The sequence below is a fragment of the Podarcis filfolensis genome (genome assembly GCF_964270895.1).
Source record: "Podarcis filfolensis genome assembly, chromosome: 1".
Lineage (NCBI taxonomy): Eukaryota > Metazoa > Chordata > Lepidosauria > Squamata > Lacertidae > Podarcis > Podarcis filfolensis.
This window is the reverse complement of record NC_139604.1, coordinates 68,119,367-68,145,133: the sequence shown is the minus strand read 5'-3', so window position 1 is coordinate 68,145,133 and position 25,767 is coordinate 68,119,367. Positions and strand designations below refer to the sequence as shown.

General features: G+C 39.4%; 1 protein-coding gene across 7 annotated transcripts in view; it reads left to right on the top strand.

Moving 5' to 3' along the window:
- DENND5A (DENN domain containing 5A) overlaps window positions 1-25,767 on the top strand; it is a 61,939-nt gene that overhangs the window by 7,455 nt on the left and 28,717 nt on the right. For 2 of the 7 annotated variants that reach the window (XM_083597704.1, XM_083597701.1), the window contains exons 2-12: window positions 8,856-8,927; window positions 9,477-9,586; window positions 10,959-11,619; window positions 16,108-16,295; window positions 17,899-18,216; window positions 19,449-19,667; window positions 20,617-20,851; window positions 21,228-21,378; window positions 21,872-21,965; window positions 23,664-23,768; window positions 24,255-24,386. In XM_083597704.1, coding sequence (XP_083453830.1) covers window positions 8,856-8,927; window positions 9,477-9,586; window positions 10,959-11,619; window positions 16,108-16,295; window positions 17,899-18,216; window positions 19,449-19,667; window positions 20,617-20,851; window positions 21,228-21,378; window positions 21,872-21,965; window positions 23,664-23,768; window positions 24,255-24,386 — 2,285 coding nt within the window. Of the gene's footprint in view, window positions 1-6,714; window positions 6,746-8,855; window positions 8,928-9,476; window positions 9,587-10,958; window positions 11,620-16,107; window positions 16,296-17,898; window positions 18,217-19,448; window positions 19,668-20,616; window positions 20,852-21,227; window positions 21,379-21,871; window positions 21,966-23,663; window positions 23,769-24,254; window positions 24,387-25,767 lie in introns of those variants that run through there. The other 5 variants (XM_083597703.1, XM_083597705.1, XM_083597707.1 and 2 more) reach the window with 4 other exon arrangements.

Here is a 25,767-nt window from a genome sequence, read left to right as displayed (position 1 = left end):
AAGAATTTGAGGTTGAGGTTTGCAATGGCACTTGTGAAATCCTCTGTACATGTTGCTGCCCTATATCACCCAGTTTTCTTTCTCCCGCTGAAGAAGCTTATGCTGCTTGCCATGTTGCAGAATACCAAAGAGCTCTTTTGTTTCTTTGGGAGCTGAGCAGACGTGCTGTGGTAGCTGATACTGCAGTGAAGAATGGAGTAGCTGATGTAAGTAAGAGCAGCTGTGAAGCTTCTTTGGAGACTGCAGGCTGATATGATAGGCTGCTTTATGGCTGATGTTGTGATACCATGTTTTTGTATTTGGCTGTATATTTACAACCCTGAGTAGGAGAGCATAATTTATAAAACCTGAGTAAACAAGTCACTCCTTTTGTTTCTCTAAGCAGCCTTTAAAAGTCTGTCTGTTAGCTTTACAATGTGTGTCTGCAAAACTCAAAATTACAGCAATAATTGACTCCGCTCAATATTGAGGCAAATATTTAGATCATAGTTAACTTCAGAAATGTCTCAAGGTGTTTAAATATTATGTTATCTAATTCCACAAATGAACAATTAACTTTTAAAACTTCAGCTGTATGCATAATATTAAACTTTACCTGGTTACATCTTGTGTTACTAGCTAAATAGTAACTCATTTTGTATTTAAATATTGTGAACCCCCCCTGTGATCTTCAGCTCAAGGGTGGTATACAAATTTAATAACAAACAAACAAACAAACAAACAACTGTTTCCCTGACCACTCATCAGATTTGAAAGTCTATGAAAATGTTTTTGTTTTTTTTATGTTAGTACCTTAGGATAATCAATCTTGCTTGCAAGAGTTTGTATGGAAAAAATAATTCATATAATGCAACATTGTCAGGAATATTAATCTAACTGTACATGGCAAATTGATTATTCTGCTCAGATTTGAGGCTGTCAGACAGACAGTAGCGACTGGCAGGACAGTGTGGGTGGGGTCATGTTGCTGTCCTATCTTCTCAATGCCATGTGTTGATGTCAGTTACCAAGAGAGGGAGAAACAAGGAAGTGGGGAACTCAATGTGGGTGCAATGGCAGGAGCATCAGATTGTTCTACCACTGCGCCCATGCTGCATTCCTCACTGCCTTGTGCCTCCCCTTCTTGGTAACTGTCAGTGACACATGACACAGGAAAGCCAGGTCAGCAACACTGTTTTCCCCCACGGGCCACTACTACAGGTAGATAGTATTATTTCCTCTTCTTTTTAAAACTGTTGTGCTTTGTTCCACAAATATGTAAAGGTAAAGGGACCCTTGACTGTTAAAGTCCAGTCTCGGACGACTCTGGGGTTGCAGCGCTCATCTCGCTTTACTGGCTGAGGGAGCTGACGTTTGTCTGCAGATAGCTTCCAGGTCATGTGGCCAGCATGACTAAGCCGCTTCTGGCGAACCAGAGCAGCTCATGGAAATGCCATTTACCTTCCCGCCAGAGTGGTACCTATTTATCTACTTGCACTTTGACCTGCTTTCAAACTGCTAGGTTAGCAGGAGCAGGGACTGAGCAACGGGAGCTCACCCCGTTGCGGGGATTCAAACCGCCGACCTTCTGATCGGCAAGCCCTGGGCTCTGTGGTTTAGACCACAGTGCCACCCGCTTCCCATGTTCCGCAAATAGGCCACAGTTATTTGCAAAGTTGTCATTTAGGGTCAGTTGCTTCCTTTCCAAGATATATGGCTGCTTGTTAATACCTTGCATTATTTTGGGCTTTACATATTATAAATTGAAATATTTTAAATAAATTAGATAGGATATTGGCCTAAAAACATGAATTGTATTAGTCTCCCTACATTTGCTGATCCTTGAAGTAATTTAGTTCTTTTTTAAAAATTATTATTCATGAACTTAATCAAATTGCCAAAAGTTATTGCTTTATCCTCAGGCATAAATCATAAAATGGGAGAATCTGCCCAATAGAGTCCAGATTATGGTGTATATTTAACTGCCCTGTGCTGCCTTAGGAAATTGAATGTTGCTAGAATTCAGCATCTTACCAGTTAATAAGAGATGAAAGCTAAAATGGGATACTGCCACTACTAAACATTTTAACAGTATACAAACCCTCTGAACTGCATGCACAAGTCATGGGAAGGGGAAGGACTGAGAATACTGAGGATGCAATAGAAAAAGTTAGAGGGAAGTGCAGAAAAGATGATGAGGCTATGGTGGTCAAGACAAACAAAACCCCACAATGGAAGATATAGGAGTTTGGTGGGGGGTTTTACACATTCAGAAGTGGGTAGACACTTGATTGCAGTTAGTGAAAAGTAGACAAGTCGAACTCGTGGAATAAATTAATCACAATTCGATGCACAGGTATGATAGGTATGTGGAACCTGTGGCCCTCCAGACTCCAGCTCTTATTCTTGTTGTTGTTATAATAATTATATCCCACCTTTCCTCCAAGGAACTCAATGTGGCTTACATGGTTCTCCCTTTTCCCATTTTATCCATACAACAACATTGTGAGTTATGTTAGTCCTTGGCCAATTGTTATGAATAGTCTTATCCAGATATTCAGCTGAATGTTTGAGGGCACAGACTATTTAGGGAGTGTGGGTTGATGTCCCCGCTCATTTCCTTCTGAACTTTTAGTGTGCAGGACTGGTGGCATAAGTGGGGCTGCACTGCTGACCTAGCTTCCCAACACTGCACATTGCTGCCAGTTACCAGGAGAGGGAAACTGCCACTCCACCTGTGCCTGTACCAAGCTCCCTGCTGCCTTATCCCTCCCCTTCCCTGTAACCAACAGAGATGTGCATTATTGGGAAACCAGGTCAGCAATGTTGCCCTACCTGTGGTGCCACTCCATTCACTACTGGATTCTGCCTGTGATTGAGCACTTAGAATCCCCCTTCTGACTTTTAGCAAGGCTGGGTGTAGAGGCAGTCAAGGCGTACATAGGGACATTAGGAGCAGCATGGTCCACCACACCGTTTAGGAGCTGGGGCTCTCATGCATTTGACTGAATATCTGAATAGGGTTATTTGAGGCTAATAAAGTTAAACGCAGACGAATGCTTTGTTAAATTTTGAAGAACTCTTGAGTGTTTTCATCCAACTTGTAAGACTCATGAATGTCATCATAGATGGGTGGCAGTAGTAGGTTATTTTTAGGTGTACTTCACCCTCCCCTCTAGCATCAGACAACCTCCCAGTTTGCTCCACCTTCCCACCCTACACTCTTGTCTTCTGTGTGCAGTTACCCCCCTCTCTGCCCAGCAGTGAAGAGTCCTCAAGATGGTATCAGATGTCCAGAACATCTAGTTTGATGCCTTGTTCAGGATAATCGCTTTCTACAGGAACCAAAGAAGCTGTCATTAGTAGCAGAGCAAGGTACAAGCATAAAGAAGTAGAGCAGAGCTTCCTGTTATTTCTCTCTTGGCTGCCTGCCTAAAACTTGCTGCTAATGACAAGGTCACTAACAAATTAGCTTGTCTTGTTAATTGGTAGAATCTTATTCAGTAATGGGGTTAAGAAGTAATTGGTCACTCTTGAAACTTTTTGTGTGTGGGAGAGAAGAATGTTTTTGATAGGCAGCAATTGCATAAATATTGCTGATCAGGTTGCTAGTATTTATAGTGTGTGTTGGGAAACCCAAGCTTGGCTTTTTAGTTCAATGTTGCTACCAGTTTGATTTTGAAAACAAGACTTAATCAGCTGTATACTGCAAGACTAACTTGGATCAATAATTGTCTGCTTTACGGATAGCTTAATACAGAAACAATTAGATGACAGAAGGTTGGATGATATATTTCTTTTTATTGCTATTTTACGTAGATTGAATTTATTGGGAGTCAGTGAATAGATAAAGATCATGCTTATTTAAGGTCATTGTTGTGTGAGCTAGCAACTTTTATTGCATCTTCATGTGTTTATAACTGTATTTTCGTAAAAATGTGCTGTTAGTGCATTAGTGAGCATAAGGGGAACTGATACATTTCCTCTCAAATCGTCCTTCAGGCATTGTTCTAACTAGCTGGGCTTGAGACTTTTTATGCAAATCCAAATCTTACACAAGTTAGGTGTAAGAGTAAGTTTACCATGGCCAGACAGATGTTTTGGCTCTCTGAATGCTTCTGTCACCTTTATTATCTGCCCTTTTTATTTTATTTATTTGAAGTAGATTGCTATTATGGTGTAAGTTTAACATTGGATATTAAACAATGTACTAATAAAACTCAATTCTCTGGGTGTGTGTCTAAATGTAGTTAAGACAGCAGTATCTATATGTAAGAGGGAGGTACTGACAGCCTTAGGGGAGCCCTAAGGTTTGCAGACCTACAAAAAAGATAGGTGAGTGTGATTTCCATGGGTTCCTTACAAAGTACAGTGGTACCTCCGGTTAAGAACTTAATTCGTTCCGGAGCTCTGTTCTTAACCTGAAACTGCTCTTAACCTGAAGCACCACTTTAGCTATTGGGGCCTCCCGCTGCTGCCGTGCCGCTGGAGCACAATTTCTGTTCTCATCCTGAAGCATAGTTCTTAACCCGAGGTACTATTTCTGGGTTAGCGGAGTCTGTAACCTGTAGCGTATGTAACCCGAGGTACCACTGTAAATAATTTGGCTGGTCTGCTGAGTCCAAACTTCCCTTAATAGTCCTCGCAGCACCTGCTGCCACCAGATGCTTATCATGGGATGTCAGCTACGTGCTGCTGTTCTTGATTGTGGATATCACACAATATTGATTCCCCCCTACACAATGATACTGTTTTTGTCCAGTAAAAACAGGGTTACCAGGAAAAATATACAAAGTTGCCACCACACACACACACACACACACACACACACACAAAAGTTCTTTCTCTGGCATTTCACATATACATAGCCACACATACACCTCTTTCTCACAGCATCTTACAGTGCTCTGGAGATAATTTTGAGGCTGCAAAGGGGGCTGAAGGAGATTTGAGAGGAAGTTCCATCACACACATGGAAGTCCATTGTGACAGTGGAGCTGCAGTGCTGGATGCAACCTGTAGAGCCCCTTTATTGGGTGAAGCAAGTGCCCACTACTAGCACTCATGGCTGGCAGGCAACAAACAAGCAAACAAGATTCCTGTCACTTCTCCCCTTCTTAAAAAAGAATCATTCAAAACCAAGTTAGCTTAGTGCAATAGGGTAGGCTCTTCTAGGAACTGCTCTGCATTATTCTGTTATTCCTCTCACCCCCGATAGTTGGCATTGGTAACATTGGATCAATCCATCAACTTCTGATGGATCATTTAGAAGGATTGGGTGCGGCAACACTTTTGCTGTGTGTGTGTGCCAGTATCCATACTCAGCAGCGTTACATCTCAACGCAGCTCCTTCCTTGGAAGTGTCTTTGGGGTTGAAGGTACAGATTCAGTGAAGTATAGAAGTTTACTTGATAGGCATAAAACCATAATGATACATAAAGACATTCACCACTGCTGTGGTCAAGGCATGCTTAGAGTCCAACAAGAGTCCAAGACACTCTCTCTGCTACTCTCACCGCAACACGCAAGCAAGAGACTCACAACAAGATACACAGAACTATTGTTGTCAGTACTTCTTGTAACACTGTGCATGGCTAAAGAGCAGTTCCCACAGAAAACGTCCTTGCATAGACAAAACAATCTCAGCCTTCTGCTGTTTCTTGAAACTTTTTCTCTGTTCTTCTCTGTTTCTGGAACAAATTATTCTCTCTCACACAGAGATAATATCCAACAGGTAAGCCCAGCATTATTCCTATATGTGAGCTACCTGGTGTGCCTAGTTGAGGCTGCAAGATGGAATGTAACACATTTGTATTTCATTCTTCTTTCAGGAATCTTTGTGGTGTATAGGGGGGTCACACATTTCATCTCTAAACCTTTTACTTTTCCAAACATTTTATAAAATAGACCTCACTGTGCGTGTTCTGTATTGTCATGAATCTCAAGTCCAATGTTGACAACATTTTTTGTAGAATGAGTGTGCCCTAAAGAGTAAACACTAACGTATAATCTGGAATCATTTTCCATTGATGAGTAGAACACAGTGAAATCAGCTTCTTTTGCCATTTAATTACTGTGTATTTGAGAATAAATGAAGTATTGAAATGGCTTCCCCCATCTCATTTTGCAGGTGGTGATGAAAGCTTTGCTTTTATTTGAATCATGTTAATTCATGTAATTTTGGTTTATTGTTATAGCAGCTGTCACCCTCTACATGCTCATTTTCCTATTCATTTGATGAAGGTTTATTTTTGGAGTAAAAATCCCCCCCTTCTTTATTTAGAAAGCATTTATATCTGCATGAAGTGTAGTGAGAGAAGTACTGCATTTAAAATCTATTCGGCCATTGCTCATAGTCCTTAGGTTTATTAAATACTCTGTAGTAAACTACTTGATTAAGATTCTCAAATGGCATTTGAGGCTGCTATTAGTTTTGAATTTGAAATCTTCATTGCACAGCAGTATACCTTTCTGATTATCAGATGCTGGAAGCAACCAAGGATTGCTCAAAACAATATAGAAGTTTTGAGCATGGGTGAGGAATCCTTTCCAGACCAAGGGCTGTGTTCTCTTCTGGACAACGTCTTGAGGGCCATGCCAGTGCTAGGCACGGTCAGATGCAAACGTGGATGAGGCAACAAATGTAAATTGTACCTTTATAGGTACAGTAGGCTAGTTTCTACACTCTCTGACCACGCTCTGACCACTCTCTGTCTTTCATCCAAGGAAGCAAGAGGCTTTCAGTTCAAGGAAACATTCTAACCAGGTAAAAGTACTTGGAGTGTAAAGCAGAGCCAATGGGGGGGGAATTGCATTGACGAGACAATGTCACCTTGGTAGAGTTCAGAGGCCCGGAGGGGCCTGGAAGTAGAGAATGTAGCTTTAATAGGCTTGTGGTATGATGTAGCATAGCAATTTTGACCATTTTGTTTGACCTTTAGCACAGTAAAATTCTTGGTGTTTGGAGCGTTAATAGTATACTTGCAAGTTATTCATCTTTTTTTTTTTAAGAAATATTTATTAAGATTTTACAAAGACAGATATACAAAAACACATAATAATAAAAATAAAAACAAAAAAATAAGTAAAACATACAGAAAAAACAAGAAAAATTAAAAACAATTATTTTTCATAACATAAAACTCATTTGCTTGTTTCTTTGACTTCCTCACACCTCCCCTTCTTGTATTCCCATTTAGATAATCAAATCAGCAAATCCTTACCCTCTTTCATTTATCTTATCTCTATAACTTAACATTTTATAACTCAGTATTTTCATCCATTATCAGTTCGTTTTTGCTTATTCTTATTAACTTTGTTGCCAATACCACTTATTTCCAATCCAACACCATTTTAGTTATTTTTTTTACCTAATTATACCCTTCTTCCATATTCTTAAAGCATTACAGCTGGAAACCACTTAATTTCTATCCAACATCATTCTAACATTCATTAATTTTGCAATATTTCTGTAAATAGTCTTTAAATTTCTTCCAATCTTCTTCCACCGCCTCTTCTCCCTGGTCCCGGATTCTGCCAGTCATTTCTGCCAGTCCCATATAGTCCATCATCTTCATCTGCCATTCTTCCAAAGTGGGTAAATCTTGTGTCTTCCAATACTTTGCTATAAGTATTCTTGCTGCTGTTGTAGCGTACATAAAAAAAGTTCTGTCCTTCTTTGGCACCAATTGGCCGACAATTCATCTTTTGACTTACATTATTTTTGCATGGAATGGCAACTTTTAAAAGGAGCCTCATCTTGAATTCTATAATTATTTAATGAATTTAATGAAAGTTGTTTATTTGTCACCTGAATACAAAGTATAGTTATACCAGAATAATTAACAGCAATATGTTCTTTGAGGTTCTTTTTTTGGCAGGGTATTCATATGTCTCCAGTAGAAAGAAGCATAGTTTACTCAATATTAAACTACATTTGCCTAAGGCAGCAATCCTATACATTCTCATGCGGGGGTGGGGTGGGAAGTCCCATTGAACTCAGTGGTGCTTTTTCTGAGTACCAATGCGTAGGACTGTGTTGTGAAATCACTGGTAGTCTCTCAGTCCTTCAAGCTTGTGGGCAGACACTTTAGCCATTTGGCCTAGGAATAAACCTTATCAACATTCCTGTTGCTTTAAATATCTTTTGTTGTTGTTAGTGTTGCCTTATTGCTTGGAAGCTCTACATAAGCTTCCTAGGTCTAGGTAGCCCCAGTCATGGCTAGTCACCATGGTGAGAACTTAATGGTTAAGCACTCTTGACCCTGCCTCTCTTACTTCTACTGTTCATTATACTTTACATTCTTATGGTCACTTCGAGCCTAACCTAGCTATGCCAGGGCAGCCATGATAATAGCTCCACTGCAATTTCTAATGCTAAAATTTATCCGATTGAGTGCACATCCATGTGAATTAGCCAGCATCCTGTTTTGAGAAGAGTGCCTTATCTGTAGAATGGGGAAAGCTCTACCAAGAAGATGATCCCACAAGAAGCTGGCACTTGTATTTTCTTGTTTGAAATTATACTTTGAGCACAAAACCATCACAGTTCCTCCAAAAACAGTATATCCATATCAACTAACCAATTCCAATTCCTGTTTCTCTTAAAGGAACTATTCGAACCTGATCCTTTTACTAAATATGAATGTTTATTTAGGTGACTGACCTTGATGTTTCTCATTTGCTGCTCAGAGGTCTGTTGCTATCCAGTTTGAAAAGGGATTTTTAATGTAACGCTTGTTTGATATCCTGAATGCATTTGGAAAATATGGAGATAGACCTGTTGAGTGAAATTATTTTTGAAGGAGATTTATAGTTATAATAAGAGTTAACACTTACTTAATCATAATACAGTGTTCTTTTTATTTGTTATATAGCATTATGCCAGTATATACAGGCCTCTAAAGCCCAAGATGGTGGTAGCCGTTTCATTTCAAGTTCAGCAGAAGGTAAAAAAAAACACAGGGAAAACTGATCAAAACTTTTTCATACAGATATTTCTCTTCTAGTATTTCTGTCCCTTGACCATTTTGTGCCTTCTAGCTTTCCCTTCTCAGCTGATTTCTCTAACAGATGATGGATTCTAGGTATAAATACATAACAAAGCTATTAACATTGATCTTGTATGCACTAAACTTTGCTTAACTTTAGCATCTGTTACCTATGTGTGCATTTCCTGGATTACTTTTAAAATGGGGTTTGGTTTTGGTGAACAAATAAACATGCTCATGATTAACTTTTGAAATAAATGAAGAAAAATAAAATAATTTGAGCTGAACCTATTTAAGAAAAGGCACACATAGTTAATTGTATGTAAGATACAACCAATATTATAACCTCATTTTGCTTACTTTCTTGCTAACCACTACTTTCCATTTCCTGTTTCTCTTTAAGGAACTATTCGAACCTGTTCCTTTTACTACTCAGTGTGCTTTCTGGCATCTACACAAAAAAAACCTTGAAGTGAAACTATTTTGATTCTCGTATTCATTTTTCAGGTGAAAACTTTGAACAAACTCCATTAAGACGCACATTCAAGTCCAAAGTTCTTGCTCGTTATCCAGAAAATGTTGAATGGAATCCTTTTGATCAGGATGCAGTGGGAATGGTTGGTTCTTAATTTTCTTTGTTGCACTTGCACTAATGGTCTGGTGCTATAATATTCATATTTGTATGTTGGACCAGGATGCATACATTTATGTAGATTAGCTTCTAGAAAGTTTGTTCTCATTCAGAAATCAGGCCAAATTATGAAGACTTAACTAAGAGCAACTTTTATTCCAACTTTAGCACAGCCTAGAATAGCCACTCTCAGTACGGAGCCTATCAGGTGTTATTCAGTTCCAGCTCCCATGAGCTCCAGCTAGCATAGCCAATGAATAGGGATGATGGGAGTTGGAGTCCAGCAACATCTGGACAACACTAGGCTTGGGAAGACTGACCTACAACGTGGCTGATTGGGAGACACACTTACACATGCACATGAATTCACAGAGAGATTAAGAAGGGACAGGAAATGGACTACTTAAAGTTACTTATAAACATATATCACATAGGCATATTGTTTCCTAAGCCTATATCATGAAGGCATATTGTTTCCTGTCCTCTTAAGCATGATGTCTACTTCTATATGTTCTTTTGACCCTCTCTCCTACTGTCCTAGCTCCCGCTCCAGACATGATAACAGAGGCAATCTGAGAGTGAAAAAAGAATGTTAATTAAAGCAGAGTACAATATAGGTGCAGCAACAGATAAAAGCTAACTCAAACAGAGCTTCTACAAACAGGGTGGAGGAGTTAACTGAGCTAGAAGCAAAGCCATAATTCCAAAGTCCAAGATTCAGGGCACAGTGTTCAAAACCATACAAGAGCAGCAAAGTTGTCCCAACCCAAGTGCCCCCAACCCAAGCTTTATAGCCAAAGGAGAGCACTTGCGAAAATTAGTCTTTTGAGAATGTCTAGACTGCAGGCGCATCAACTGTTGGGGTGGGAGTGTCTGTTCCCATTGGTGGAGCCATTGTTTGGCTTTGAAATACTAAACCCTCCTTCTTGGAATTCTGTTCAGCCACCCCAGGCTGCAGCTCTTAAGTTTTCCTAGCCTCCAACAGTGTGCCCTCACAGGGAGGGAAGCAGCAGCTGGGACTCCTCCCTAGTCCTCCTCATCTGCCTCTTCATCTTCCTCTAGAGTCTGCTCTCTCAGATTTGTGCCTGAAGGCACTGAGTAACTCATGACATCTACCCAAGTAAATATATTTTCAATAAGACAGGTGCAGGGGAGATAGCTTAGCTACCAGTGTCATAAGCACCACTGTCAGTATAGCAACCCAATAGTAGCTGGCCTCTGAGCAGCTCACAAAAAACTAAAATGCAATACAAAATAAAAGCAGCATAAAAACACAAGTTTTTTATTGTGTGTTTTCATCTAATAAAATACCTGGCTGAATAAAAATAAATATTTCTATTTCTTCCTTTCTCCCACAGCTATGTATGCCTAAGGGTCTGTCTTTCAAGACACAAGCTGATGCCAGAGAACCTCAGTTCCATTCTTTTATCATTACCCGTGAAGATGGCTCTCGGACATTTGGGTTTTCTCTCACATTTTATGAGGAAGTTACCAGCAAACAAATCTGTAGTGCAATGCAGACATTATATCACATGCACAATGCGGAATATGATATTCTTCATACTCCACCTACCAATGACAAAGATATCTGTAGCACCATAGAAGACTGTAATGGCACCTCTGTAACAAAGCTACAACGATTTAACTCCTATGATATTAGCAGAGACACTCTTTATGTCTCTAAGTGCATTTGTCTGATAACCCCAATGTCTTTCATGAAGGCGTGTAGAAGAGTGCTTGAGCAACTTCACCAAGCTGTAACTTCACCTCAACCACCACCATTACCTTTGGAAAGCTTTATCTACAATATACTCTATGAAGTTCCCCTACCACCTGCAGGGAGATCACTAAAATTTTCAGGAGTTTATGGACCAATTATCTGCCAGAGGCCAAGCACCAGTGAATTGCCATTATTTGACTTTCCAGTTAAAGAAGTTTTTGAGTTACTTGGAGTAGAGAATATGGTTCAGCTCTTCACCTGTGCTCTTTTGGAATTTCAGATATTGCTTTATTCACAGCGTGAGTATAGCCTTTTATATTATAAATGATGGTCAATGTGGTAAAGAGACACCTGTTCTTGATGCATTGAATCCACAGTAAAGTACGCATAGCAGGACTGGCAGAAGCTGACTTTCCTACTCCTGCTCCCCAGGGCAGGTCTCCCTGCCCTTCAAAATGCTTTACTGAGGGTTGGAAAGCACTGCTGAATGGGAGCAGGCCATAGCATAGGAGCTTAGACAATATGGGGTATCCCTAAAAATCAAGGGGAGGCATCTTCCATGAGTGGAGCTCCACATGGATGTTGTCTCTGTCCAGTTTTTCAATAAGGATTCAGTAAGGATTGGGCTTGCCAACTGAATCCAATTCCCTGCTCCTGGGTTAGTGATGTAGTCTGAGTATACCTTGGTGATCATTAAAATTATGAAATAAAAAAATCTGGTGATCTTGTAAAATGGGTCTGCATTTCATTGATGATGATGATGATTTATAGCTCATCCATCTGACTGGGTTGCCCCAGCCACTCTGGGCTGCTTCCAACAAATTAAAACATCAAACACAGTAAAATTTTCACAAGTTTCCTCAATGAAACAAATACCTTGAGTGTGATCTTTCTTGATTTCTTTTAATTCTTTCCTTCAAGACTGCAGTAGGTAGTTAGTGCAAATGAGTTTAAGGAGGTGAGGTCGGTTAGATAAAGCATAGTCAGGAATAAAGTTGGATGTCATTGGTGACGCTGCTAATGATATCTCAGCATAAGGCTCATACTGAATTCACATTTATATAAAAGCCATTAATTTCTAACAGAATGCTTTGTTCTAAATTTTGACTCTCTTACATAAATAAAAAAAAACCTTATCTGTATAATTGGTGATATGTGTGCTTGACTATACCTGTATAATTGGTGATAAAAGCTACCCTAAAGCTTAAAATGCTATTGTCTCTCTTCAGACCTGTAAAAACCTTTATACTATTGAAAGTTATACTGTGCTTGCAGATATTTTCTAGCTAGATAAAACAATTTTCTGCATCAGTACCAGGTAACTGAAAAAGTAATTAAATAAATGCTTACTGTGCAATCCTGTGGCTGTTTAACTGAAGCAAGTTCCACTGAATTCAGTGAAACTTGCTGCCAGGTATGTGGGTATAAGATCACAGCTTTATTATAAAATAATAAAGTGTCATTGGGCTGGTTCCAGAGACCCCATGAATAAAGTTGCCACCACAGGCGCATAATGGCCATGGCAGGTGAAGGTAAGGCAACAAAAATGACACAGGAAACTGGTATTGGATTGAATTATGCCACAACTTTATTGATAACAGGAAAGAGTAGATTTGGCTGAGGCATTGGGTATGTATTCTGCATCAGGCAGCTTGCCTGCTACCTGATAGGAACCTGGTGGGATCAAACCTGTGCTGGGGAGTCACCCCCAACATTGATTAGATGCCACAATCCTGCACAGGCCACCACTGGGAGAGTTTTATTGACCCCTTGGCCCCACAATGGACTCATGGACAGAATCACCCCTCCTGGACCCCTCTAACGGGGTACCTCTGAGACGAAGGATGCAGCCCAATGCCTTATCTGCCAAAGTTGTGACGGTTGCTATGAGGTAAGTGAAAACCTACAAGCCTGCCAATTTGCTTGCAGGAGAAAATTTCTCCCTGACCCCAAATATGGTGACTGAATAAACCATAGCAAGGTTCATAGCAAGGCAATGTGTCTGTCCATGCCCCGCCCCCCCAGCTGGGCAGGCCCTTTAAGACTGGGTGGGTGGGTGGAAAAATCCCACAACAATCCTCCAAAAGGGCGGCCAACACCTGGCCACTCCCTTAAATAGGCTAGGAGTGGGCTGCTTGCAGCCCACAAGCCCCAGCCTCTGATTGGCTGAGTGGACACTGCCTGTCCTTACCTGGGATCCTGACATGGCCAGAGGTGGGCAGTGCCAGCAATCCCCTTCCCCGGCCGCACTGGAAGATGGCAGCTTCCCTGAACCCACCATGGCCACGCTGTGCGGCAATGGCCGTCCACCTGGATTCCCAGGTGAGCAGATATTCTGCTCCATGCAGCCTCCTGCTCACAGAATAATACGGTTATTTTAACTCATTTCCCCTTGCATTTTCTAAAAATTCTGGTATATAAATATCTACAATAAAAAATTGTTCAGGTATGTTAGATAATCCTTTAGCATAGTGTGGGAGATAACATGGTACTTAGATGGGGGAACTGGTGAAAATCACCTCCAACATGTGTGAGTAGGAAGACCGTCAGTCCAGTTGCCAGCCTTTTGTTTATGGAACACCTGCTCTGGGTATGCCTGTAAACATTTCCAAAGGATATAAATGCCCTAGAGACCCCTGAGGGACCATTTGTAATCTTTGGGATGGCGCTTCTCTCTAGATCACTTAAGCAGGACCGTTCTGGTGTTGACCTTTAAAGCCCTAAATGGCCTTGGCCCTATATAACTGAAAGAGTTTCTCCACACCCATCATCCAGCCTGGACACTGAGGTCCAGCACCGAGAGCCTTCTGGTGGTTCCCTCACTGCGAGCCAAGAAGCTACAGGGAACCAGGCAGAGAACCTTCTCGGTAGTGGCACCCTCCCTGTGGAACACCCTCCTATCAAATGTCAAGGAGATAAACAACTGTTTGACTTTTAGAAGACATTTGGAGGCAGCCCTGTTCAGGGAAGTTTTCAATGATTGACGTTTTAGTATTTTTAATATTTTGCTGGGAGCCACCCGGAGTGGCTGGCGCAACCCAGTCAGATGGGTGGCATATAAATAATAAAATTATTATTATTAATTTTGAAAATTGCTTCCCCAGGGGGGAGGGGCCACCCAGCTTTCAGACTAAGGGCAGGAGTCACCTAACCAGCGCCATTGGCAATTCAGCGGAAGTTCTGCACAAGGACTTTTCCACGTGCAATGGGGCTTTCCCCCTCCCTTGCTACCCCCCAAAATTGACTTTGAGGGGCTTGGGGAAACCCCCCAGAACAGTGCATGGGGGAAGGAGAGGGAGGATCATGCCAACTGGCAATAGTGGGACACTGAATTCCACCCATAGTCTGTGTAACAAAGCATTTAGTCAGGCTGAGTTCCTTCTCAGAGCTTCGATAAGATTCTGCACAAGGTGCTGGAATAGTAGCGTTTGGTCCTCAGCCGTTTTCCCTGCCCCCCTGTTCAGGTATGTCACAAGAATTAGTAATGCTCTTTTGGAGGCTCTGGGGGAAAATATTTATATATTTTTACTGAGAATTTCTGATCAGAATCCTCTGGAGGGTGTTCCGTCCACATCATCTCCTGAATTGCTTGTTCCTCCTGTATTGCTTGCTCTTCCAATCTAGTCTGGGAGTTGGGTAGTCCTTTCACCTGGAGAAGCAATTTAGAATGCCCCGGCCTAAGTGCTCCAGAGGGAGGCACCATCCCGAGGATTAGGAATATGAGGACTGAGAACAAAAATTTGTGGTAAGAAAATGACTGTTTTTTCTTTCTCCCTGAAACATTCGAACTAAGTTTATAAACAGCCTTTTTAATAAACATGCTGATCATAATAATGGTTGATAGACAACATAAGTCATACTTCAAGTGAAATAAATGACGTGTTACTTAAATCCATTGACCTAATGAGTCTACTCTGAGTATGACTTACTCAACTATCACTCAATATAGTAAGCTATCAAATCATAGTAAGTCAACCTAGTTTGGATAAAAAAGCTGGAAGTCTTTTTTTGCAGGTTCAATAGTTCCTCTTCTATCCATCCCTCATTGTCTTTCTTCACATTGTTTTAAAGTTCCTATTCAAAATAAAGTTTAAATATGGTCTGCTCTTGTTCAGATTCCTTCCGCTGTTAAGTGCCCAAAATATCTTAAGGCTTGAAAATTAAATATATCCTTTCTGGCTCAGCTAAGCCACATTAACAATTGGTGATTATCTGAACTGAATCAACGACCGTTCTTGAATTATTATTTTTACTGTGATAATTTATGTAGACTTTGTAAATACTACAACTGGTTAACCTGAAGTGATAAAACCTTTCTGTGGAAACAAATTGCCTATGTGTATCAACTTTTTAATATCATATTGAAGAAAAAGTTCATTATAAAAGTTCAAGCTGCAACAGAGTCTGCTGAAGATGCAATGGCCATATGTGTCGGATTTTAGCAGGCTCAATATAGCGCTATTTCCCCTCTCCTGAATCCCACATATTGGGGAGAATGGGAGGTTGGTCTGTGGCTCATATATCATTTTCCTTTCTACTGGGTGCAAGTTATTTTTAAAATAATAATAAAAACTTCTCTGCATGATATCTGGTAAAAAGCTATGTTTTACTTTATCTTTCATTTCCACAGAGACTAAGCAACTGATATTTTTAGAATATGTATTGTGCAATGCCTTGTGTTTGTTTCTTAGTGCTCCTTATATTAAGCCTCTAGGTTTGTGCTGATGATTGCATTTTCATGGTGGCTCTCTAAGTGTGTTCTCTTCTTCACTACTTCCTGTTTTTAGATTACCAGAGACTGATGACTGTGGCAGAGACAATCACAGCACTGATGTTTCCATTCCAATGGCAGCATGTCTATGTTCCCATCCTTCCAGCCTCTCTCCTGCATTTTTTAGATGCTCCTGTCCCATATTTGATGGGCTTGCACTCCAATGGACTAGATGACCGGTCTAAGCTGGAGCTCCCTCAAGAGGTGAGAAATTTTACTCGAGTCAGGCTTCACTGCTTGCTAACTGTTTCCAAAGGAGAGAATTTTGAATTAGTGTTATTCCCTCTCTTCCACTTAGAAGAGTCTCTCTAGAACAATGTGTAATTTGTTTTCGGGTAGATTGGGTAAAGGACTAGTTAAGAAGAAGAAAAAGCTGACATTCTTTCAAACTGATTGTTGTAACTTTAAAATTTAGAAATTGCTTTAAAAATTAAATGTGATTCTCAGGATATTGAATATTTTGCTAATATGACCTACACTTGAGATTGTAAGATGAAGGTATGCTTTTGGCTACATATTTTTGTTAGCAGTATCCCTTAGCCGTATTCCTTTTGCTAGGAATAGTTTCTCAATGGTAATTTTAAAGTATGTTAACAAAAATGGAACAGAACTCATCCAGGAAATTATCGGTATAACAGGTAATGTGAGTTGAGTGGTTAATGTGCAGTACAACCAACCACTGTGCACATAATTTATGCATAAAGAATTATACATATTGCCCAGTTAATAGACCTTCTCTACAAAAGGACTTAGGTATGTGTGTATATATAGACTCCATTTTGTACATTCTCTGGCCAGTATGCACATTCTCCTGCAAACGCCTTAGCACTACTTTGAATTCAACCCACTATATATTGCCACAGCAGTTCATGAATAAGATGAAAGTGACTCTTGTAGATGCTTCAGTGTTGGAGTTGACCTCTATGATTCTGGCTCCTGTGGATGAGGATGAGTTTTTAAGAAATCCAGACAATAAAAAGGGAGCAAATTCTTAGGTCGTGTTATGAAACCTTATCACCTAACTATTTGAGCAACAGCAGCTGCCACCTTCATAGCACATGTGTCCATGTTATGGGCCAGGATCTTACTTAAGAAAAAGCCTTAGGCTGACATTTGTGTTAAGAAGGACCTTAATAAATTGGCCAAGGCTGTTGCCTTCATAGTGTATGCAAGCTTAGATGCCCTTCAGTTCTCTTCTAAAGCACTGGATGCTGGTATTGCTGTCCAGCATCAGTTGTGGCTTTGGAACTGGAATGTTGACACCATATTTAAGTCTAATGCAAAGATGTTTGCCCTCTGCAATTCTCTGAATTGTATGCTACAGTAAGGAATTGTTGTTGAGGGCATAAACAATTATTACGTGTCTTACAAATTTCCTTTACGGAAATGCAGATTACTTTCCTTCCTGCATTTCAAGCACAGCTGAAAAGAACAGGATATGTGTGTTTCCTCTTAATCCACTGTGACCAAGCATTGTAAATAATCTGACACTGTATCAAAGAGTCAAGAAAATATATCAGAAATAAGGCCTTCTAATTTTGGTAAGACTTACTCCAAAGTGTGCCTAGGAATTCAGCCTTAATCCTTTCTAGTTGGGCAGTTATCCTCCTTTCTAATTCAAATTATTCACTCTCAAGTTGTTATATACATTTCCAGTTTTTAATGAGTGTTTGTTTACACATTACGATGCCTAGGATTTCTTTGCACATTGCAAAATAACAACACAGGCATTTTACATGTGCAATATGTGTCAATGTTTTATATCTGCTCATGATTTCTCTTATATCTCTCCTGACTTAATTCTCAGGCAAATTTGTGCTTTGTGGACATAGACAACCACTATGTTGAATTGCCAGAAGACTTGCCTCAATTTCCAAATAAACTTGAATTCATTCAGGAAGTCTCTGAGATCCTTATGGCTTTTGGGATTTCACCCGAGGGAAACTTGCACTGTAGTGAAAGTGCCTCCAAGATGAAGAGCCTCAAAACATGTGACATAGTCTCTGATAAGAGAAATGGTAACCTAGGAGGAACAACTTTAAATTCATATGAACTGCTGAAAGAAAATGAGACCATAGCAAGACTTCAAGCACTTGTTAAAAGAACAGGTGTGAGCCTAGAAAAGGTAATTTCATAATACTTATGGAAGCTTCACACTAGAACATTGTGCAGCTGATACTGGATTGCTAAGGAACTTTACTGTGAATCTGTGTTACTACTTGGTTCTAATCCCAGTTTTGTTGCATGCCACTATGCCTGTGTAATTTTGAGAGAGACTTGTCTGCTACAGAGATGTATGGAGTTTATTTTACGTATGGAGCAAATATGTTTGTCAACATTCATAGTTGTAGTGCAGCTTGGCTGCCTATGAGTTTTTGTTTTAATTTGTGGTGCTCTAGTACCACTGATCTAATACAAGGTCTTTAATGAGTATTGCTTAAATTGTGCCATTGATTTATTAATTTGTCATTTTCATTACCTTATTGCAGTACAGTATTTGAATTGTATCCCATAACTCTTCTCCTTTAAGGTTGATTTCTGTTTGTGTTGTGAGAATATTTTTTTGCATTTTTTTAGTAGTCATGACAGCAGGCATGATGGTAAACTTTTGATGTTGGCAAGCTTTTGATTTTGAAATGCCTATGCTATAAATGTTCCTCACCTTGATTTTCCTTTTTTGGGGGGTGAAGATATACTTGAAGCTTGATATGGAATAGTATTTGGAAACTGGCTGTTAGTTATGCCAACAAACCAATTATTTCTTTTTTTCCTTTTGGAGTTACAAAAATAAAGTCATATTGGTAAAAACATAACATACATACAGCATCATCAAATCTATTATTCTAAACCTTGGTGAACAAAAAGAATGTTTGTATAAAACAATTTACCAAGTTGGACTATTATAAATGAGTTTAGACCTTACTGGGTTGCTCCATATCCTGTGAAATCACTTAGTAACAGGATATGGATATATATTCCCCCAAATAATAAGTAATTTGTGATTTTACTGGCAGATGATATTAGTCAATATTTTTTAAAAATGACTGTGAACAGGTCTGTTCCTTTCCCCTAAACCTGAAATAATTTTTTATCAGATTCAACTGGTTTACTTGTTTGTAAAAACAATTTCACTTAGAAAACAATTTACCGTACTCAAAATGCATTAGGAAAAAGGCACTGTTGTTGTTCCGCTCTTGCCATGAATATAAACACAGCACCATCCTGTATCAGCTCCTGTAATTCCAAAAAATATTCATCATGGGCATAACCCTAGTCTCTGACAGGCTTGACCTCACATAAGTTAAATGCAGAATTTCTATTTGAATAATTATAGCATCCAGTTCTTTTTCCTTATAGCTTGAAGTTCGAGAAGAGACTGGTAGCAGCAAGAAGGATCTCAAAGTGCAATGTGATGAAGAAGAGTTCAGAATTTACCAGCTGAATATTCAAGTGCGGGAGGTTTTTGCTAATCGTTTCACTCAGATGTTTGCAGATTATGAAGTATTTGTTATTCAGCCCAGTCAAGACAAAGAGTCATGGTTCACCAATAGAGAGCAGATGCAGAACTTTGATAAAGTGAGTATAAAGATGGACACCATGAAAGCAGAGGACAGGGGATCCATATTCATAATGGGAAGGAGAGTAGGGCACATGAAGCATCATGGCGCCGTCCCAATCATACAAACTATGGTTTGGAGGACTGGGAACTGAGGCACCAAAAGAGTGTTCATTTGTAAAGTAGCCCTTTATATCAGCCAGAATTAGCTCTAATTTTGTTAAGATCAATGTGGTAAATTGTGAGAAGGATACTGTATGATGACTTAATTCCTTGGAATGTTTAATGGGTGGTGTGAATCAGATCTTGTTAAAAAGATAGATCAGAAACAAAATACTACTTTTGTAAACTGACTTATTAGTCACAGGTTATTCACTTTGCTATAAACTGATAGCCCCCTCCCCCACTACATTTCCTTTGTGCATAGCTATCTGCCTATGATGATTCTAGCTGGTAAGGGCCAAATTAGACAACCATTGAGTGATGGGGTGAGCTCCCATGGCTCTGTCCCAGCTCCTGCCAACCTAGCAGTTCAAAAGCACGCCAGTGCAAGTAGATAAATAGGTACTGCTGCGGCGGGATGGCAAACGGTATTTAAATGCGCTCTGGTTTCCATCACGGTGTTCTGTTGCACCAGAATCGGTTTAGTCATGCTGGTCACATGACCCGGAAAGCTGTCTGTGGACAAATGCCGGCTCCCTCGGCCTGAAAGCAAGATGAGCGCCGCAACCCTATAGTTGCCTTTGACTGGACTTAACTGTCCAGGGGTCCTTTACCTTTTTACCTGTATATCTGTTTCAAAACAGAGTGTATAGTAAAATATATAATAAAATATATAATAAAACAATACATTTAAAATATAGTAAAATAGAAAATAATTTGATTGTGTTGATAATCGAAAGTATTCTTCATATCCTTCAGAAATCATTTAACATGGGGAGACAAACACATTTTCTTTCAATTTACTAGGCATCATTCTTGTCTGACCAGCCAGAACCTTATTTGCCTTTCCTCTCAAGATTTTTGGAGACACAGATGTTTGCTTCCTTTATCGACAACAAGATTATGTGCCATGATGATGATGATAAAGACCCTATTTTGAGAGTGTTTGATTCTAGAGTGGATAAAATTAGACTGTTAAATGTTCGAACACCAACTTTGCGCACTTCCATGTATCAAAAGTGTACTACCATTGATGAGGCTGGTAAGCACTGAAATCTTTAAAGGCACTATAGTTATGTCTCCTGGTAAAACCAAGTTAATGCTCAGCTAGGAGCAGATAGAATGAAGATCTTCAGAAATGCAGTAGTTTTAAAATACTATTAATAAATGACACTATTTAAGAGATGGGTTCAAATGGAAATATGAATGTTTTGCTCTCAAGGGGGTTCTTTATACTCCTTTAGCACTCTGAACAGGATACATATTTCTGACAGTAGCTTTCTAACTTGTGTTTTATAGACCCGGGGTTCCTGTTTTCCCACTTGCCTCTTTTATTCTCCTTTTTAATCACGCATGACGACCTCTTGTCAGAATGATACGGTTTAAGATGTTTATGTAATGGTTTTGTTTTTCTTCAGAGAAAGCTATTGAATTAAGGCTTGCCAAAATAGATCATACTGCAGTCCATCCCCACTTGCTAGATATGAAGATTGGACAAGGAAAATATGAACCTGGATTCTTCCCCAAACTTCAGTCTGATGTTCTTTCTACGGGGCCAGCAAGCAATAAGTGAGTAAACTATGTTTGGAAGATCTTCTGCTTAACAAATTGCACAATTTGAGGGCCATTCAGCTTTCGAATTGGCCGTTGGTTGTGATAACCATAAGATGTAGTCTGCTGGTGACAGTTGAGATTTGGATGTAATGGTGACTGTCATGAACATATGAACTTACAGATGATATGCTAACCATTCTAGAGTTAAGTTTTGAAGCTACGTACTAGATTGGGGACAAAATTGAGAAGTGAGAAATTAAGCATCCAGTTTTTCTTGTAATCTCCACTTCCACAAATAAACTTTGACTATCATAGTCAGTTTTCAAACATTAATAACAAAAATATGTTGAGTGGGGTTCGACCTAGTATAGGTTTCTGGTTAAACTGTATGTTGTACTACTTTTGACCCTATCTCCATATTGACTGCAGTCCAGAACAGACATATATGTTCCCAATTTCAGTTTGTGAGCTAGAATACATTTTTTAAATGTCGATTATAATTTTTTAGATGGACCAAACGAAATGCACCTGCACAGTGGAGGCGGAAAGACAGGCAGAAGCAGCACACAGAGCACCTTCGTCTTGACAATGATCAGAGAGAGGTGAAAACTGTTGAGCACAATTTCCAATCTAATGTCTTTATTTTCTACAGAATAATAACGTAGGTTATCAGATTGTATGTATAAGATGCTTTTCCCAACCCCATGAAAAAGCATAGCCCAGTTCTTCATTTGATATAAATGGTAACCTCTTCTAAAAATAAAGCTCTTTGCCAGGGATTGTCTGTCTTTGGGGGCCTTTGGGCACATTTGAAATAGGAGAAACTATTGCAGATCTCTCTCTCTCTCTCTCTCTCTCTCTCTCTCTCTCTCTCTCACACACACACACACACTGCAAGCATGGCTACATATGTTTGCTGTCCTTCCCACCAGCAGTTAGGCTTTCAAAAATGTGTTTGCTTTTTTTCAAGCTAGTTGGGAGGTGGTGTGAACTTCCTGGAGAATGCAGCTGCACAACAATGAGACTTAGAGGAGTTGATGGTCCCTTCCCCAGCTCTAATTCCCCAAAATTGCCATCCTGACATAGTTGACCTTGAAACATAGCCTCATATTGGTTGCAATAGAAGGCTTCTTGCAAGCATAATTTCATCAGAGAAGGGGTAGAGCAATGAGATCTTGTGGGTTCCAAGAAGGCCTCTCTGGTCCATGTGCACCCATGGACATTACATTGGCAAGCCATGTTTTGTGCCAAATGCAATTGTGCACAGCAGCCTAAGACATCGTGGACTTATACCCTTTAAGGTTCCCTAAACCTTCCATGAACTGCCAACTCCGTTTCTGCAGGTGATGGTTGCATAACTCCAGCTTTATCATCTCAGTCCATAGGATGGGTCTTTATCTTGCAAAATCTGTCTGGAAGAAGAAGTGTCTCACAAATTTACCTCTTTCCTTCCCACATTTCTGTATTGGCAAGTGTAAATTTACACTGTCACATCAATTTACACCAATCACCTGCCTTATGTGAGGGTTGGATTGCACACACCTTACCCCTTCCTGATTAGTGACATTCTGCTGAACTACCAGTTCGCACCCATGACACAGAGTAAAGGTGGGCTGGACATCTTCTTGACATCTATGAGGACCCATGTTGTTTGCATGTATGTTTTGGGGAAACAGCCTTACAGTGTGGTTATGCAGTTTGGTTATATTGTTTGTTTTTTGTTGTGGTTTGTACCCTGTTTGCTTTCTCTCTCATGCCTTCCCTCTAGCCTTGATAATGACTTCTCCACTAGACTTTCTGAGCTTTGGTTGTCATCTTCCAATACCCAAAGAGTAATCTCCCACTTTGCCTAATTGCTTGATTTGTATTACACCAAGGATGCAGAGGAATCCTGTAAACTTTTCATATAGAGCCAAAAGTATCAATATGCCATTGATGTCAATTGGGGGGGGGCAGTTATATAATCACTGAAGAACAGTCTTCTGCTACCCCAAATATGTAAAAACTGAGTTCTAAGCTTCTGTCATTTTCTTTTTTTAAAAAAAAAATCTTGTCTTATGTGTTGATGCATGCATTTTATTCTTTTCTCTGTTGAAATCTGTTATTTATAACTTGCATTACACCATTATTCTTTCTCACTTTGGAAAGACACAAATTGTCTTAAGCAGTCTCTGTCCTGTTTTTGCATGTGCGCTCTCATTATTTCATGTCTGCTTACCATGCTTTCATCTAACATGAGCTATATGATTTTTGGTTTGTTTTTGTTTTTTGTTTTGCTGTCTTTCCTGTTTTGCCAGCAGCTGGATTTTCCTTTGCCAGACCTTCAGTTGCAATTTTGTTTAGACTTGGACCAGCATGATTGGCCTTTCAGGCACTCTTTTAAATCTGTTTCAGAACTATACCTGGTATGTTGTGTTTATGTAGGTACATTGTGTGCGCGTGCATGTGTGTCTTGTTATATATAATATGAAAACATGGTGTTCGGTTATGGTACTGAACAAAAATACATAGTTAAGTATGTATTTCAGAGTCCAAAGAGAATTTCTCTTACAGTGTCTGAAAAGTTCAGTCCAAATGCATTTTATTTGATATAAACCTGGGATCATCTTATTATTATGCTATTACAAGTATATTGGATAACGTAATCAGTGCAATGGTTCTCTATTCATGCAATAAAATGCTTCAGTTTTTTTCTTGAACAATAACAATAGCCAGTTATTGATCTCCAGTATAATAAAATAAAAGCATTAGTCCTTTGAGAACTCAATATGCCATTATTTTTTTAGATATTTCTTTGACAAAAGAGCAAAACATATACTTGCACATATAAGTGCTTTAAGCGTTATAAAAGTTGTGCATTTCTATATATGTATGTTCCTCTTTGTTTATAGAAGTATATCCAAGAAGCTCGGAATCTTGGCAGCACTATTCGGCAGCCCAAATTGTCTAACCTTTCACCATCAGTAATTGCCCAGACCAACTGGAAATTTGTTGAAGGTTTGCTGAAGGAATGTCGAAATAAGGTATTGTGCTGGTCTTTATTGAGGCAGCCTTTGCTAGTACTTTGGAGCTAGGTAGTAGACTATGTCCTAGTCTTATGGTGCCTTGATGATATTTTATATTGAGATGGAAGGTTCCTCCATTTACTTCAATGGAGGTAGGAATTTCATGCATAGAAAGGGATGTGCCTCAAAATTGCTCCCTCTTGTGTAAAGTATGGGGAAGTCCCCTTGTACAGGAATTTTGTGGATAGTCAAGTTTAAACATAAGTTTAATCATAAAAAAGAGTACAGTTCAGATAATGTACTCTTTCCATATTGTGGTCATGGTTTCTTCTTTTTTGGTCTCAGAGCCACAACTGATGCAATTCTTCTTAAGGCTGTTTTATGGTGCCCATAAATGTTGCAATTTTTTGTACATGATTGTACATGCAGGGAGTTGGACTAGATGACCCTTGGGGTTCCTTCCAACTCTACAGTTCTATGTAGGAACAGGGAGGAGCATCTAACCTTGGTTTTCTGGTACTTGTATCTGTCTGATGCAAGCTTCTGATGCAGGTTTCAGTATTAAATGTTTTGAATGTATCCATAACTATGTGAAGTTTTGAAGCAGATCTTACCTTAAAGAATTCTGTTGATTTAGCGGTGCCAAGGGTTAGCCTTAAGTAATCTGCTATTAGTCAGCTAGAGGAAGATGGATTGAACAGTGTGTGTGAAATCATGCTTGTATTTCAGCTGAGCCCCTCTATTAGCTAAGCCCATCTTTCAAGACTGACAAATTGGAATTCTCAAATGATAGCAATAGTGGGTATAAGAAGTAAAGTCTGCAGTGTGAGATGATTGAGGATAAACCTTAGAGGCAAATAATATATCTGTAAGAAAAGACAGAGACACAGGACTGTCTCTGCTTTAAAGTTGTTACCTGAGAAAGATGAGATGCTTTTATTGATAGTGGCAAAGACCTGTGTAAAAAATGAGCTGAAACTGTATCATGTTCTGTTCCTGTCACAATTGCTCTATAGCTCTAGCATTTTATACCATCTTATAAGAACAGCTGTAAAGTCTATTATCAATTGTTTAATTTTTCCTGGGGCATTTGGAGGAAAATGTGTTGCTGTGTCAGATTGTCAACCAAGGTCCTGTTGTTAAAGTTGTCTGCTGTAGCACGCAATGTAAATTAATTTACTGAAATGCAAAGGCGCATTCCTTAAGCCAAGAAGAAAAACTGCTTCTATAATAATTTATAGATAAAGAGATTTGCTGCTGTAATGATGAGATTGTTGATAACTATTGAATATTTCTAAAACATAATCTTAATAGGTGAGGAATCTTAAAGTGGTCCCCTTTCTCCCTGTTTCATCATTTATCCTTTTTTGGGGGCACCATTTCAGGTGAATCCTGAAAC